The sequence below is a fragment of the Bombina bombina genome, chromosome 6, assembly GCF_027579735.1.
Source record: "Bombina bombina isolate aBomBom1 chromosome 6, aBomBom1.pri, whole genome shotgun sequence".
NCBI lineage: Eukaryota > Metazoa > Chordata > Amphibia > Anura > Bombinatoridae > Bombina > Bombina bombina.
Window position 1 is genome coordinate 425358989 of NC_069504.1, and position 17661 is coordinate 425376649.

Consider the following 17661-nt stretch of genomic DNA (forward strand, 5'->3'; position numbering starts at 1 on the left):
TGCACCAATACTATAAAATGCAAGGGCACCAGTACTATAAAATGTAAGGGTACCAATACATTAAAATGCAAGGATACCAATAAATTAAAATGCAAGGTTCCCAATACTATAAAATGCAAGGGCACCAATACTATCAAATGCAAGGGTAACAATACATTAAAATGCATTGTACCAATACTATCAAATGTAAGGGTACCAATATTATAAAATGCAAGGGTACCAATTCATTAAAATGCAAGGGAACCAATACTATAAAATGCAAGGGAACCAATACATTAAAATGCAAGGGCACAAATACTATAAAATGTAAGGGTACCAATACTATAAAATGCAAGGGTAACAATACATTAAAATGCAAGTGCACCAATGCTATAAAATGCAAGGGCACCAATACTATAAAATGTAAGGGTACCAATACTATAAAATGCAAGGGTACCAATACATTAACAAGCAAGGGCACCAATACTATAAAATGCAAGATTACCAATACTATAAAATGCAAGGGTATCAATAAAATGAAATGCAAGGGTACCAATAAATTAAAATGCAAGGGCAACAATACTATAAAATGCAAGGGTACAATACTATAAAATGCAAGGGCACCAATACTATAAAATGCAAGGGCAAAAATACTATAAAATGCAAGGGCAACAATACTATAAAATGCAAGGGCAATAATACTATAAAATGCAAGGGTCCCAATACTATAAAATGCAAGGGTCCCAATACTATAACATGCAAAGGCACCAATACTATAAAATGCAATGGTACCAATACTATAAAATGCAAGGGTGCTAATACTATAGAATGCAAGGGTGCTAATACTATAAAATGCAAGGGTACCAATACTATAAAATGCAAGAGTACCAATACTATAAAATGCAAGGGTGCCAATACTATAAAATGCAAGAGTACCAATACTATAAAATGCAAGGGCACCAATACTATAAAATGCAAGGGTGCTAATACTATAAAATGCAAGGGTACCAATACTATAAAATGCAAGAGTACCAATACTATAAAATGCAAGGATACCAATACTATAAAATGCAAGGGTACCAATACTATAAAATGCAAGAGTACCAAAACTATAAAATGCAAGGGTACCAATACTATAAAATGTAAGGGTACCAAAAAATTTAAATGAAAGGGTACCAATAAGTTAAAATGCAAGGGTACCAATACTATAAAATTCAAGGGTACCAATACTATAAAATTCAAGGGCAACAATACTATAAAATGCAAGGGTACCAACACTATAAAATGCAAGGGTGCCAATACTATAAAATGCAAGGGCACCAATACTATAAAATGCTAGGGCACCAATACTATAAAATGCAAGGGTACCAATACTATAAAATGCAAGGGCGCCAATACTATAAAATGCAAGGGTACCAATACATTAAAATGCAAGGGTACCAATACTATAAAATGTAAGGGTACCAATACTATAAAATGCAAGGGTACCAATATTATAAAATGCAAGGGTGCCAATACTATAAAATGCAAGGGCGCCAATACTATAAAAAGCAAGGGTACCAATACATTAAAATGCAAGGGTACCAATACTATAAAATGTAAGGGTACCAATACTATAAAATGCAAGGGTACCAATATTATAAAATGCAAGGGTGCCAATACTATAAAATGCAAGGGCGCCAATACTATAAAATGCAAGGGTACCAATACATTAAAATGCAAGGGTACCAATACTATAAAATGTAAGGGTACCAATACTATAAAATGCAAGGGTACCAACATTATAAAATGCAAGGGTGCCAATACTATAAAATGCAAGGGCGCCAATACTATAAAAAGCAAGGGTACCAATACTATAAAATGTAAGGGTGCCAATACTATAAAATGCAAGGGTACCAATACTATAAAATGTAAGGGTACCAATACTATAAAATACAAGGGTACCAATACTATAAAATGCAAGGGCACCAATACTATAAAATGCAAGGAAAGGTACCAATACGTGTGTGCACATCTGTATGTATTCTGCAGACTGAGTGATATTTCCTTTCACTGTCTATCTCACATCCCTGAAAGGTAACACATCCAGGATGTGCTGGCAGCAACATTTGCCAGCATCTATCTCTACAATGCAGGGGATTGTTCCCCTGTGGGATGTAAACTATTTTCTTAGTATGGATATCCTTCACTCTGATAACTGCATCTGATTACCATTTACCCAGGCTTCCAGCTCTCCAATGGTCTGGGTATAACTGTGCAGTCACCCACATGCACATATTGCTAAGAGAGGATACCATTATTTGAAGATACTAACTAGATTTTTGTGAGCATCTATGAAGCCAATACCATAGTACCAGCATAGTATGTTAGAAAGGACTAATTTAGCCTTTTCTTAATGTTGTTATGTGCTTGCCAGAGCCAAGTATCATACTAACTCAAAAAGCACTGCTATAAGCTTAAAAAACAAACACCAGCTTTCTATTTGTAATGTTGTTTTGTAGCATCTTATTCACATGCATCGATATTTTATGCCCTTTACAATTTCAGTAAATAACATAAAATGTTCCACCTTAGCATTCTAAATGATTTGGTCAGCAACACACTTTACAATAAAATATGAAGGGCCCCTAAATGCAGTACTGGCAACAATATGTAGTCTTTTTATACTCAGACATTAGCAGGGGGACAATATACTGATACATTTCTCATAGCAATGTATTATTGTTGTTGTCATGTACGTGTAAAGCTCAAATACATTATGCAGCTATTCAGCAAAGGGATATAAAAAATATATTTATATCACGACTGCCAACAAAACCATTGGCACAATAACAGGAGAAGTCTAAGACCCAAGGTGGGCAACATATTCATGGAGCAAAGAGATGCAGAATATGGAAGCAGAATACGCTGAAGAGAAATATCTAGAGATTCCTATGCTAAAATATTGTTGTGAGCATTGGGCTCTATATTGATCTAAAAATGCTAAACTATAGCTGTACCCTTTGCCTTGATGCATTATATGGGAATTCCTATCTCCCTACAAAACAGAAAATATCAGCGATGTACGATAAATGTAAGAAAATGTCATTTTTGTGGCAGCAATTGGGGCATTATGCAAACGTAGACATCACATGCTTTATTTAAAACCCGTTGGATGTCAGCGAATTGCAAGATGCAGCCAGCCCTGGAAACCTACGGGTTAACAAAACGTAGCACCCAGCTATAAATCCCCTTCAGTAGAGATGAGCCTGTGATTTCCATACATACAAATGTACTGCAGCAGCCTCCCTTCCCCCATACTCTCCTCCTCTTACTCCCTCCCTCCTTCTATCCCTCCAGGGCTTGCTGTACACGCGCGGTTTATTCAGCTGTCCTCCATTCATAAAAAATAAAAAAAAAACAGCAGCTCCGTTTGCAATGAACGCAGCAGGTTAGGTTCCGGTCCCCATTCATAAAAAACATAGCGTTTCTGCGCGTGCGTATTACAGTGCAGCGCCCACCCATTCATAAGTATTGTGCAGGGCTGCCGCGCATGCTCAGTCGAGCTCTTCCCTCCCATTCATAAAAAAGCCATTTTCCCAGGGAGTTGCAACATCTAACAACGAAAAGGGAGCTGACAGCAGAGGAGCTATGCAGTTTGGATCAATGGTTTCTGAGAGGTTTTGCCTGCACACAGTCACTGGCTTGTTGGGATTTTCGGATTATTGAGAAATGTTCTTTGCTGTGTTCTTCCAAGTAAGCATAATTTCATGTGAATATAGCATTTTTTTTTAATCTTGCACTGCACTCTTGTTTTTGTTGAGTTAGACCTTAATTGGACCCTGTCATACCTTGTATATAAGACACAATGTTCACTCTCTCCTCCTCACCAAATGCTTGCTGCTTTCAGGCATTGCAATACTGCTTAGGATCTGTCAGAAAGTGGGAAGCACTGTGGGTGCTGCATGAATAACCCTCTCTCTGTTTAATGCAGTGCATGCACTCAGATGAGCTGAGAACATCTGTGGGGTTTGTTTTATTAATAGGAACCTTCTTTTTTTCGAAATAAAGGGTTAATTCCACGTTGTTTATCAATCTAGTAATCCTTATCTAAAACACCATTCTGCGGACAAACCAGTTCCTATCTCTTTAATTTGTATATTATATGTTCAACTAAATCTGCTTTTATCTGTAATTGACTTTTTTTCCCCAGTTTATTTTGCCAGATGCAGTGGTTTTATCATTACCTGACCCTTGATCTTCACATTTCTGATGTATTTGCTACATATGTATATATATATATATAAATACATAATTATTTTTGCCTCTACCCATTCCCCACGTCTCCTTAATAAGACATTTTTAGGTTCTAAAATGTCACTTTTTCAATAAAGACTCAAATACAGTTTTTTGGCTGGTTTTTCCTTCTGATGACGCACTAGGATTTGTGCTCTGAATCCAAGAAACCATAGCAGACTCTAATGTATGTCTTATGGTGCGGAGTGGAGATCCCCCCTGCATTCCACTTGTGAGGTCAGGCTGGAGGATGAATATGATATGGGGATTTATTCTCTTCTGGGCACAATATTCACCACCAGCGAGGAGTTTGCTATACACGAATTAGGCCCAGAGCTAGATGTGCGTAAAGAGACAGCAAATACAGACATTTTAGATCTTGCAAAGGGAAACACATTGCAGTCATAAGATAGGGACGTAGTCTGTTTTTTTTTTCATTAGTGTGGAATTTAAATTGAGGATAATACTGCATCGAATGTTATATTATTATGTTTTTGGTTGCTTTTATAATAGTGGTGCATGCGTTCATGTGGTTTATATAATGTAGGTGGAATGAGATATATGTATAGTTGCATGACCTAGGTATTCCCTTTATCAGGCCCAGATACTGTACAATTACAAATGGTGTATGGTTTGCACTGCAGTTACATATCACATTCAGTACATTTGTACTTGCAGGTGGCTGTAAGGTTTCATTTAGTTTGCAAAACACAATAACATATTTGCTCCCATTAGTTATTTACTTTGAACTTGTGAATCAATACTATGTCCTTCATATGAGGTTCTATACTGGTGTATGGATATAAAATACAGTATACACAACAAACCCTCTATGCTTTCACATTTTTTATTATTTGTAATGAATATGTTGTGTCTGGTATTGCTGAGTTACTGTTTAGGCTGGGGCATACATGTTTTGTACAGATTGCATACTTGGTGCATTGTGTGTGACATTGATAGTTGGAGCAATTCATTGTCATTGCACTGTATACGCCTGTTTAGGTATTAATGCAGTCTTGCAAAAAGGGGTTTCAGTCTAGAAACAAATCTTTCATGTTTATGGGAAATGTAACCATGTTGGCTCGGCCTGACAGTTTAAATACTGGAAATTGAAGATGAAATAGATAATAAAAGTCTTGTTGGTGCTCGTTTTATAGGATTCTTGTATGGGATTGTCAGTCCTTTTAAACAGGCAATATTTATGTGCTGCTATTCTCAGTTTTCTATAGGTTAATAGTCCTAAACATACTAAAATATTTAAAGCTTTAGTATATCCTTCCTGCCTTAATGAGATACCAATAAAACCTGCTTAACTTGTCATTTTAATTGTTATACTACCATTATATTGAGTTAAACACTTTTGTTTACTTTTATGCTGATATATATATATATATATATATAAGAATTTTCAGTGCTGATGTCACCAGTCGTACAGTAATCAGCATTTTGGTTATCCATTTCAATTTTTTATCAGACTGTTTAATCAGGTATTAATACATTTGCCACTAGTTGCAATACATATTGAGCTAGTAATGCCATTAACTAATAACAGCTAGAAATGTAGTGTCCTTGAAGCCAGTATGTACATATTTATTTGTTACCTGTAAGAAAATTATACAGGAATACATTTAGTGTGGCATTAAAAATCTTCATGTTTTCTTGTTTATCTAGTTATATATGACTGGGATATTTTAGCAGACATTTTCATGCTGTATTTCACAGTTGTATAGTGATCTGTCCTTGCAACATATAGCTTATTATAGAGCTATTGAAAGCATAATTTATTGTAGGCTTCTTTGCAATTATCAGTAGCAGAGATTCATTCATGTTTTTTTTCCCTCCTTTCTACATAGTAAGCTATTTTATAGATGTCAAGAGTGTGATGTGCTTCATTTAGCGAAATGCTGTGTTTTTTTTACAACTGCCCAGCTTTGCTCCTAATCTTTTACATTTTAATGGTTTATATTTTATTATTGAGTTTTTTTTCCTATACTTTTATTACAAATGTCATATTGTAATAATTTTGTAAGATTGTTAAAAAAAATATCTGTTGCTTTTTTTTTTTTTTGGTGAGAATTACCATAGATATGTGTAAAAAGGATGATCACTGAGTTCTTTATTCGGGTATTTCGGAGAGACATATGCTTACATTTTCCTTGCTTTTTTAACCCATTTAGTGCCAGAAAAATCAACGACACAATGCATAGCAGTCATTAAGTTAAGGCGTTTTAACAAACCCGTTTGGGCTAAGTTTTAATATTTTAGATTGTTGACCCAAAGGTGAGCTTTTGCTTGCAACCTTTCATTCATGTTGACACACACACACTTTGTAGCCTTCTGTTTGACCTGATATCTGAATGGCAACCCCAGCATCTGACAGTAGCTCTATTATTTGTACCATTCTAGAAAAGGATGGGGGAGGAATTTATCCTTATCATTGTCAGGAAGCTTATCAGCTACTTGCTAAAAGGATGTGTAGGTGTGAAAATCTGTGGAACTCTGCTAGACTGACCAATTGATAGTATCAAGTGCTAAACCTGTTGCTTTTGATTACTTTTTGGCCTTGTTGAGTGAAGGGTGTGGTTCCCTGCCACTTGGTTTGCTTTGTTATATTGGAAGACTTGCAATGACTAAACAGATTAATAATTGGTGCAGTGTTGTAGGCTGCTTACATGTAAAGACTACTTATCGGAACATTTAAACACCCTACATATGTAACATATATATATATATATATATATATATATATATATATATATATATATATATATATATATATATATATATATATTTATTGTGTATGTTTGTGCAGACACAAATACTATTTACTGTATATATACTACTTGATACTGGTTGCTGATTCTGCTTGCATCTTAATCTTTACATAAGATCAAACTCCTTGCACTGAAACTTGAGTTCAAAGGACCTGCATGTTTTTTCTTTCTTTTCATTCTTATGGGTGACACGTGGAGTTTTATTTAGGGAGGGGAGTTACTGGTCCTAGGCACCCAGTTTTAACAGCTGTGATTGCAGATGTGGCTGCAGCGGAAGCAGCAGCTCATAAACTACTGAACGTGTGGTTTGCAAGTCACCTGCTTTCTCATAACCCCAGTGCATTGCATGTGTAACCTATCAGTGTATTGTTGGCTCATAAACATAATGAGAGACAGCTTCCTGTTTATGTAGCTAGGTGAATGCTTATTGCTCTGTTGTGAGGAGAACAAGGGTATTATTTTCACCATAGCTTTTTACTTGCTAATTTATCGATAATCTAAACTTAAGTTATCTTATTATCTTTTAGTTTATTACTTAGAAGTATGTTTGGTGCAGCCTGTCTAGAAGCTAACATTTATAATTTTGTGATACATTACCAAGGTTTTTCCATGTAAGTTTGCTCTGCATTTTGTTAGTAATAGTTGCATTGCTTTGAAGCCATACACCTTGCAAAAGCTGTCCATTCTCTATTGCTGTAGCCAGTTAGTGACAAATTTAAATAAACTGATAATAATTGTGTAACAAATTCTAGGGTCATGGTTCTGAATCTTGCATATTTCAGTTGAACCTTTCTGTGGAAATAAACACAATTTTCGGTTATGTTACAGTAAGACGGTGGAAAAGTTTTTTTTTATTTTTTTTTTTAAACTTTGGATAATTTATGGAGCATTTACGTTATTAACTAATGCTCTGTCTTGTTAGACAATTCTATTTTTTATTTCTTAATGTTCCCTTTTCACACATTGTGTGTAACGCCTTTTTAAACAGGAAGTCAAAGTTGCATTCCTTACTACTCCAGAAAAGAGTTCACTGAGTGGCTGGAGAATTGTCTTTTTTTAATATTTCATAGGGAAGTAAGTTTTGAATGTAATGTCCCTTTAATTCTTCGAAACAAATGTACATTTATACACATTTTATGTATTCCCTTTACATGATATAATTCAAGGAATAAACAACTTTTTAGAAACATGGGCTCTAAAAGCACTTAGTGCTATAAAATACCAGTAACTCAGTCATACAGAGCCATGTTGTTTCCCACATCAAATTAAAGTGGTGGAAAAAAAGCAAGAACTTTTTTTTTCATTTTGGTTAACCTTTGACCCTTGAGCTACAGTTTTTATAGCCTGAATGTGGTTGTGAAGGAGGTAACTCAGATAACAAGAGTGATGTAACTGATCCAACAGGATAAAGGTCATTACCTAGAATGCAGCATATTTTTTATTTTATCTTTTTTCATGTTAAGCATTTTAATCTGACAGTGGACAGTAAACTAAACGACTCCAGCCTTATTGCTAATTGCAGCCTGCAAGTATTAAAGGAACATTATTTGCCATGATTTTAGACTGCATTTTTTGTTGCAGAATTGATGTTTTTGTACTGAGTTATTTTACTGTCCACCAATAAAACAGGAAGAGTTTTGCTTATCAGCCATTAATCAAGTTATACACAGATATGTTAGCTTCAGAAGAAACATCTTTATCATAACACTTTTTCATCCAAAAAATCTTTAAATATTGCTCTTTGATGTGCTTGATTGAAATTTGTATAGATTACTGTTCCTTTAATGGACTGAGAGACAACTGGTGCCTCAGGAGAAAACCAGAATGTCCTATTTTTATTTCCAGACCACACATTTTTAGCCCACAGAATATCTGTCTCTTTAGATTTCTATTCCTTATTAAAGGATAGCAGATTTCCACGTAGCTCTTACAAAGCAGTTAAAGGCACTGTGGAGTCCATTAGATTATTCCAGTGGTGATGGGCAGCGGGGGATAAGTGTCTATTACTGCACTGAAGTGTAGGTGTTGATATGTTTTCTTTTGTTAGGATAACAATATTTCTCCTTTACTAAAGGACACTTACAAAAGTTCTAAATTTGAATTCTAGAATTACTAAATCTTGCAAGTCTTGTGTATGTGCAAGGTTCTTGTTGACAACACGTTAATCAGAATTTTCAGTCTTCATTATTATTGTTGTATGTATGACTGTGTATACTTAAATCCAAGAAACAGGTTCCCAAACTAAGTTGTGATATTCATAGAAATTCAATCTTTATTCCAAAAGTTAAAAATACAATCCAAAAAAACATAATGGAAATATTGTAACATTCATAAACACGCTAGTTTCTCTGCACCAAATGGTGGTAAATATATTTTGTACATGAATAGTTAATATCAACAAATACAAACTGTGTTTTCAAATATGTAAATGCAAATATTATTAAAGTTTTTAACACTTATATCCAAAATTAGGTTCAGTATGTGTTTTGCTATGCAGCCTCTTAGAGACTGGCATAAATAGAATTTGCTCACTTCGTGTCTGTGTCACAGACATCCCAACCAGCAAAAACTCATTTCAGGGAGGTGGCTTCACCAGCTACTGCGCCGTCAATCCCCCCCTCCCAGTTTTATATTGGATACCTTGAAACCCTAAATAAAATTGAGACTTATCATTAAAGTAGCTTCCCACTAAAGTCACATTAAAAAAAAGTAGCTTTATTGCACAACCACATACAACAAACCTATTTTCCAGTGATCATACGCTTGTTGAATGCTTAAATATTTTAGAATACAAAGTTTAATTACGTGCAGTAAATAATGTAGTATTTGTGTTTTATTTTATTAGAATAAGCGGGGGCTTTTTGGCTACTGATGCATGCTTTGAGGGTTCTATAATGTCCCAGCAACTAAAAGCATTAGTTAAAGAAACACTTTTCCGGATTTTGGCCACACTGGATCATGGTACTTGGAGTTTCAGGGAGATTGAATTCCATTTGCTGGCATCAGGGAGCCGCTATTACAATCATTGAGACTCCCTGAACTTCAGGGAGAGTTGGGATGTCTGGTATCATATTTTGGTAATTCTCAAAATATCTTTTTTATTTTTGTTAAGGTGATCTGTGATCTTTGATTATGGTTAGCATTTTTTAGCAATAAAGTATTTTTGAATTAAGGTTTGTACATTGGGTTTTTTTTTAGACAGTGTTATTGCACAATTAATAGGCTGCAGTATAGTGTAATTAAAACTTTTATATGTACTGGGAGACCCCAAAAAAAAAAATCTTGCGACTTGCTTTATTGTGATATTCACTTTATAATGGTGGTCTGGAACCCACAATATCTCTGGGGTATGCCTGTATATGTGTGATGTGTGTGTGTGTGTGTATATATATATATATATATATATATATATATATATATATATATATATATATATATATATGTATGTGTGTGTGTGTATATATATATATATATATATATATATATATTTTAATTTGCAGTCCTTTGTAACATATTACTTTGCAAAGCAATTTGTTTATTGTGTAAAATGTAAATTTTCATTTCAGGATAAAGTTATTTATTGACTAACAACCTCAAAGTTCCTATATAGCACACAGTCTCTGTGATTTAGTGTTGCATTTGCGGTGTTATTTGTTTTTAAACAGCTGCACAAGTTTACAGCATAAAACAGGATGCCGTTCAGTCTTTGTTTTTGTTTTGAATAGTTTGATTGCTTAAAAGAGTTATCACAGGATAAAAAAAAACAGTTTTTTTTATGAGGTTTTATTAAAATAGCCAGGAACTGCTTAAAAAACGTGATCATATGTGCCTACCGCGTGTTTAAGTAATTTTTCAAACAGGACTAACAAATAAAAGGTCGCTCGATGAGGAAACACTGCGTCTCCTGGAAAACAATGTGCACTTTCTAAATTGGAGCCAGGCCGTATCCGCTCTTTGATTTAAGCTTAGTTGCTTCCTGTGCTCTTTTGACTTGCATAGCTGTTGGGTAACTGGATAGGTTCCAATTCTGAACTGCTCTCTTTCGATGAAATTAGAAACTAAAGAAATATAGACTGTCATTCTATTAAACAGTGACAAATTAAGATTTATTTTTTTTTTCTAAATAATATTTCCAGTTTTTTTTAAAAAATAAAAAATTAAACCTGTATATTTTTGTACATAATGTATGTATTTTTAATAATTGTTGTTATATTACCTTAGGCAGTATGAGTTTCAGAGGAAAAGTACACATTATTGCTGGGAAAATTGTCATAGTTCCATAAGTAGAACATTTCATTTAAAAAAATATCTTGGCACTCCTTTAGTATGCCTGTGTATTCATTTTTTCTTTCACTACAAAATGCATTCTATAAATAATATAGATTTCTTTTAAAGTATATTTTGTAAAATGTTTATTATTTAAGAAAACTGAACTTGGATTAACTTGACAAGCTTTTTAGGTTTTATATCACATAACATGTAATTTTAAACAACTTTCCAATTTACTTCTGTTATCTAGTTTGCTTAATTCTCTTGATATCCTTTGTTGAAAGGCATTTCTAAACAGTCTAAGTAGCTGCTGATTGATGGTTGCACATTGATACCTTGTGTGATTGGCTCACCAATGTGCATTGCTATTTCGTCAACAAAGCATATCTGAAGAATGAAGTCAATTAAATAATAGAAATAAATTGGAATGTCATTTAAAATTGTATTTGTCTGAATCATGAAAAAGAAAAAAAAAATGTGTTTCATGTCTCTTAAAATATTATAAATGGCTCTGTAACATTAAATCAATTATAATTAGATCACTTTGTCAACCCCTGGCTTAAATTATCTAAAGGTTACCTTGCAAAGTACATGCAATTATGCTTTGTATGTAAAGTAAAATCTAATTCATTTTTTTGTTCTTTATTTTTTCCCCCAGGAATTTTAAGAATCCACATTTCAAGAGTTGGACATTAGGTCAATGGATTCCAGGATTCCTCACAGCATCACTTCGGTGCCCAGTGCAGTTATGGTACAACCCCTACTGGATGGCCGGGTTCCTTATGGACGGTTACAGCATCCGCTCACAATACTGCCTATTGACCAGATGAAAACTACCCATCTTGAAAATGACTACATAGACAATCCAGCTTTCAATCAGCAAACAATTCAGAAGCTTGGTAGGGGGCTGAATGAACCAATGCTTATCAATCAGCATCTGCAGAGATGTGATGCAGACATTACGCACCCCTGGATATCATTCAGTGGGCGACCAAGTTCAATTAGCAGCAGCAGCAGTACTTCCTCAGATCAGAGGCTTTTGGACCATATGGCTCCACCTCCAGTGGTAGATCATTCCCCACCTAGGGCAGTGCGGATACAGCCTAAAGTAATTAATTGTAAGCCTCAGGATGTAAAGGGACCAATAGCCCAGGAGCTAGACAAGCACTTCTTACTTTGTGAAGCTTGTGGCAAGTGCAAATGCAAGGACTGTACCCTCCCTCGGACCTTGCCTTCTTGCTGGGTGTGCAATCAGGATTGTCTGTGCTCAGCTCAGAATCTTGTCAATTACTCCACCTGCATGTGTTTGGTCAAGGGAGTATTTTACCACTGCACCAATGAAGATGATGAAGGCTCCTGTGCAGATCACCCATGCTCCTGCTCCCACTCCAACTGTTGCGCTCGCTGGTCATTCATGGGCGCCTTATCACTTGTCTTTCCTTGCTTGCTTTGCTACCTTCCTGCCACAGGCTGTGTCAAACTCTCCCAGAAATGTTACGACAAAGCTAGTCGGCCTGGGTGTAGGTGCAAAAACACGAACAGCGTCATGTGCAAAGCACCAGATGCAGTCTGCAGGCCAGAGAAGCCATTCTGATAAGCATACTGTGAGGTTTTGTGAACTGTTATGAGGATGCTACACATTGCAGGAAAATTAAGCAAAAAAAAAGACACTAGGCAGGATATGACCACCCAAGGCTTTAATTTAGTACCCTTTAATTATGGAGGCAATGGAAGACTAAGTATTGCACAGAATAATAGCAGGAAAATGCATTGGGTGTATTGCTGCTGTGATCCATTTCCAAATCTTGTGTTTAAGTGTCAAAATGATGCGCTAGCTAGAGAATAGTCGCATCTCTAGGTAGCCATGGGGCATCATACATAAAGCTACCGGCAAATATGTTTCTTCTTTTGTTATTTCCTACTTTTTAGCATGTCCGCTCCAGTTCTTCCTTGCATACTATGACTTTTTATGCAAAGTGTTGAATCTTACAGTCCATCTACACATGTCATTTAACAGTTGTCTTTCTAGCAAGAGTTTGGTTGTGTAACTTTTTTATGTCTGTATTATTTCTGTTTTTTTATATTTTTCAGTATTTTTTCCCCCCCTTTTTGTTTGATGAAAACTTAAGTCATAGAAAACCAAATTGAAAATACAAGTGCCCAGGTTACTGTTACAAGTTCACTTTCTAGTGTTAAGAAAACACTTTTCTAGAACTAGCTTTGTTGATCACCTCTCACTATGCATTTTTATTATTCAGGTCCTCTTATCCAATTAAATTTGGACTCTCATCCTTTCAGCAGATAATGACATCAGTTATTTTTATTTTAAAATGTCTTTTTTGGCCCAGCTATAGCTGCATTGCCCTTATTGACTAATGGCAGTTTATTTTACTTTCAGCCTGTTGGAAAAAATACTTGACCCTTTTACTTCTGCTGGGGTTACAGTTTTCAGGGCAGCACATCCTAGCCTGAGTATTCCCTCCTTTTAACATTTTGGGAATCTCCACACTAAGACTGGGAGACTAAGAGCACAACACATTTTTGTAACCTGAAATCTCAAATGTATAGTTTATAAGGAGCAATTTTAACGAGGGGCATTTACATGATCAATGTGAATGTGTTTTATTTTCTTCATTGTTTTTATTTAGCAAAATGAAATTTGCATGTAGCCTTTGTTTCCTCTGCTGCTGCTGTTCTAGTGTAAAACAGAATGTGTATATCTGTGTACATATACATAGAGAGATACAAACATGTCTATTTTAGTGTTAAATAATTACTGGGTAAAGTCAGGGGAGCCTAGGAGCTTATAAGCATATATTTTTTAAATCTAGAATTTCATATTTAATGGGACACAGACATCAGTAGTTTCCCTGTTGAAACAGTTACATCTAGGTGTGTAAACTTACAAGTACTGTTTTGATGTTACAAATTCCATTAACCCTAAATTCAGGAGGAGGAGCTAAGCACGCTCAGCTGCTCTTCAATGTATTCTACCACCACCATGGAGGGTTAAATTATGGTCTCTAAAGCAGGGTAAAATATGGTCAACACTTGTACAGCGTTGTAAGCTGAAAACCCTATATAATTCTTTTTATGTATTTTCTTTCAATAGAGAATTTTACTGATAGTGTTCATTTATGCCAATAATGCTTAATTGTTCACTCCCACATGGTCATATTAATTTGCCCTTTAAGACATAGTAATTCATTTCTGATGGCAAACAGGTGCTAGACTTTGTATAATATAATTTCCAGTTTCCGTGTTAAAGGGGAATTTTCATCAGTATAAATGATTGTTGTTTGACTGTAGATGTCCTTTAAACGGGTTTTAAGTTCATCATTTCCTTTATTTATTTATTTTAACCTTAAAAATTACAGGTACAGTCTAGGAAATGTAACAAAAAAAAAAAAAAACATTCTGGACTTTTTTTTAAAATTAAATAATTAATCCAAAAATATTCAAATCTATAAGAGCTACAATTACTATGTCTCTGTTTTGCCTGTTATTGTGTCCAGTTTAAAATCCTTATTTTAACATTGCTGCATGTATAGCACTTTGTCGTTGGTTATAAATAGTTTATTTATTCTTAATTTAATGAGGTGTAGAGAGAGCATCTATATGCTGAAAAGGTACAATTAGCCTTCATTTATATTTGTTTGAAATTTCCCCTTTAGGACTGTGAACTGCTGTTGTAAAATGATGATGAGTTATATATATATTTTTTTATTTTATAATACAGTGAACAAATTTTACATGGTTTCCTGGCACCTTAATAGGGCATTTCAGGTTTAAGCAACCAGGCAGCATTTTCCAATCAAATTATCCCACAGTTTGATTTGAGTTGCTCATTATTATAGGCTTGCCCATAGACAATAAACAAGTTGTTGAGTGGGTAATACTGCTTCCTTTATTTAAAAAAAAATACCATCTCTTAATTTCAGAATGTTTAGGTTTTGTCATGACAATACATTTAACATTCTTATTAGGACATTTTTATAATGAATAAAGCTAATGTCCTATGCTTATTAGGAGATCATTACTAAGTAAAACACAACTACAAGTGTTGAGATAGAATAAATACATACCTAATAGTGGCCCTTTAGATTTAACTATATTATACCCATATTTGCTCCTTAACAAACTCAAATTTTTTTGTCAGCAGTCCAGGCCTACCCATTTCAGACTTTTGCTGGGAGGAGGGAATGTGTGGAAGGACGGGTCAGAGCTGGTCCTATTGGCCCCATATACTCCACTCTGGTACAAATACACAACTTCCTCTCAGCAGAGAAGGCCTCGTATCAACAATGCCTGTGGGAATTTGAGACCATTTTAAAGTATTAAAAGCACTTCTGAAACAGTGAAAATAGTTTTTAATGAGATGCAAAGAATACAAATCTGAAAAAAATATGTAGCTTTACCTGTCACCAAGCTCTTATAAGGCCTGTTACGTCACCTTATTATTTCTTAATTGGACATTTGATGGTAGAATCCAGTCCTATTTTTCTGTATTGATGTCCCATACTTTACTTTAGAAAGCTACATTTATATACATAGGTCCTTATGATTGCTTTAGACTTTAATACATTAACCTTTATTCTTGAGCTAATGAAACACCACATCATTTTAAATTCTTGAACACTGACCAATTGGCAAACGTAGAATTTTGAACTAATCTCCATTTGTGCTACAGATTCCTGTGAGGCAGCCAATCCACTTAGGGAATGGGTGAGCCTTATATTATTAACCTCTTGGCTACTAGAAAAGGCTGCTTTTCAGCCTTTTCTGGTAACTAATAGATGAAGCATAATAAAATAGATCTATATCTAATAAAAAATAGATCTATATACTATGCTGCCTTTTTGAAATGTCTGTCAGTAATCAATGTCCAGTTTGTTCACAGCCAGCAATGTTTTGATTTACAAGGGAAAAAAATAAACAAACAAATATACCTTTTGAAAGATTGACCCCATGGAAGAAATATATATGCGCCGACCGTTTCCTTTGTATAGAATATTTATTTTGAAGCTCTATTTTAATAGTATTTATTTTAGAAAGTCTACTATTGTAAGAGTTCTTCTGTTTGTGAAGAAATACACAAGTTAAAAACTGAATGTACTGATCTAGAAATATATAAATATATATAATTATATATTGTTAAATATAAAAATGGCTCCTGTCTTTTCTTTCTTGACTTTTTTATTTTATTTGGTTGCTATTCACTGCTCTTCATTAAGATTTGTATCTAACTATGAACGTATTTATGTTTAGTGCTGCCCTAGGCAGTCAAAATTCTGCTGCCCCCCCTCAAAGGTTTTAGGCCTTTTTTCCACTTCATATTTTTTGGGGTCAGTGTGTAAAATGGTTTTGTTTGTTTTTCATAACAATTCAATAGAAAATAGACTAGCAAAACGCTTGCATACAGATGGGTTGAATTGCATGCATCTCATACCATTTTCTCCCTGAGAGAAGGGAGAGAAAAGAAGGGGAGGGGGAAAAAAAGGGAGGGAAATGAAAGCAGGAAGGGAGGGAGGGAGAGAGAGAGAGAAGAGAAAAGTGGTAAGGGAAAGAAAGGAGTGTAAGAAGGGAGCAATGGAGGAAGTTGAGAGAAAGGAGGGAGTGAGTTGAGGAAGGCAGGGAGAAAGGGAAAGAAGAATACACTTTGAAACAATCACTGCCCTTTACATGCAACAACAAACATTAATTACCATTTTTCAGGTAATTAAACTTTTTAAGTTTCCGTTTACTATTTACTCCATGGGTTTATGAATGCAGAGAAAGCGAGCTATTAGTAGCTAACATACATTAGCAATGAGAGTTTATGATTAGACATCACAAGCTGATCTAAGCAGTCAACAGACGCATCCAGTCTGTTAGCTGCTAAGACCTGCAATAAGCACTGCGCTCGCAGACCCACCACAGCTGATAAGGGGAGGCAGATTATTGGCACAAGGTCTTCTCCTCCAGCCTCACCTTGGAAGCATATTCCCGGTCAAGTTTCTCACCAAGAACGCTTCTACTGCAAAAATGCCGGTGGCTCTAAATGATGCAACGGTTTAAAGGAGCACTGCCTGTAAAGAGCGACCTTAATCAGCGCATGTGCCTTGTCTTCTCTGTAAAAGCCTGCACTTTATCGCTCACTGTACTGTGTGTTGGCTTTTAGAGAGAGGATAGGACAGATGTGCTGCCCCTCCCAAATCTGCTGCCCTAGGCACCGGCCTTGTTGGCCTAGGCCATAAAATGCCCTGCTATAAACACATTATTCCATATCAACAAGCCCTGCGAAGATTTCACCAGATACCAATGTTTAGACAGTTTTAAAGGGACATACAAATGTAAAAAAGAATACAGTATTGTATGTTAGTGC

General features: G+C 35.1%; 1 protein-coding gene across 1 annotated transcript; it reads left to right on the forward strand.

Annotated features, from left to right (window-relative positions):
* Positions 1 to 3581: 3581 nt before the first annotated feature.
* Positions 3582 to 16464, forward strand: SPRY4 (sprouty RTK signaling antagonist 4). Its single transcript, XM_053717163.1, has 2 exons — positions 3582 to 3714; positions 11956 to 16464. Exon 2 carries the CDS (start codon positions 11998 to 12000, stop codon positions 12889 to 12891), a length of 894 nt encoding a protein of 297 aa, XP_053573138.1. The 5' UTR covers positions 3582 to 3714; positions 11956 to 11997; the 3' UTR covers positions 12892 to 16464.
* The last annotated feature ends 1197 nt before the right edge of the window (positions 16465 to 17661 follow it).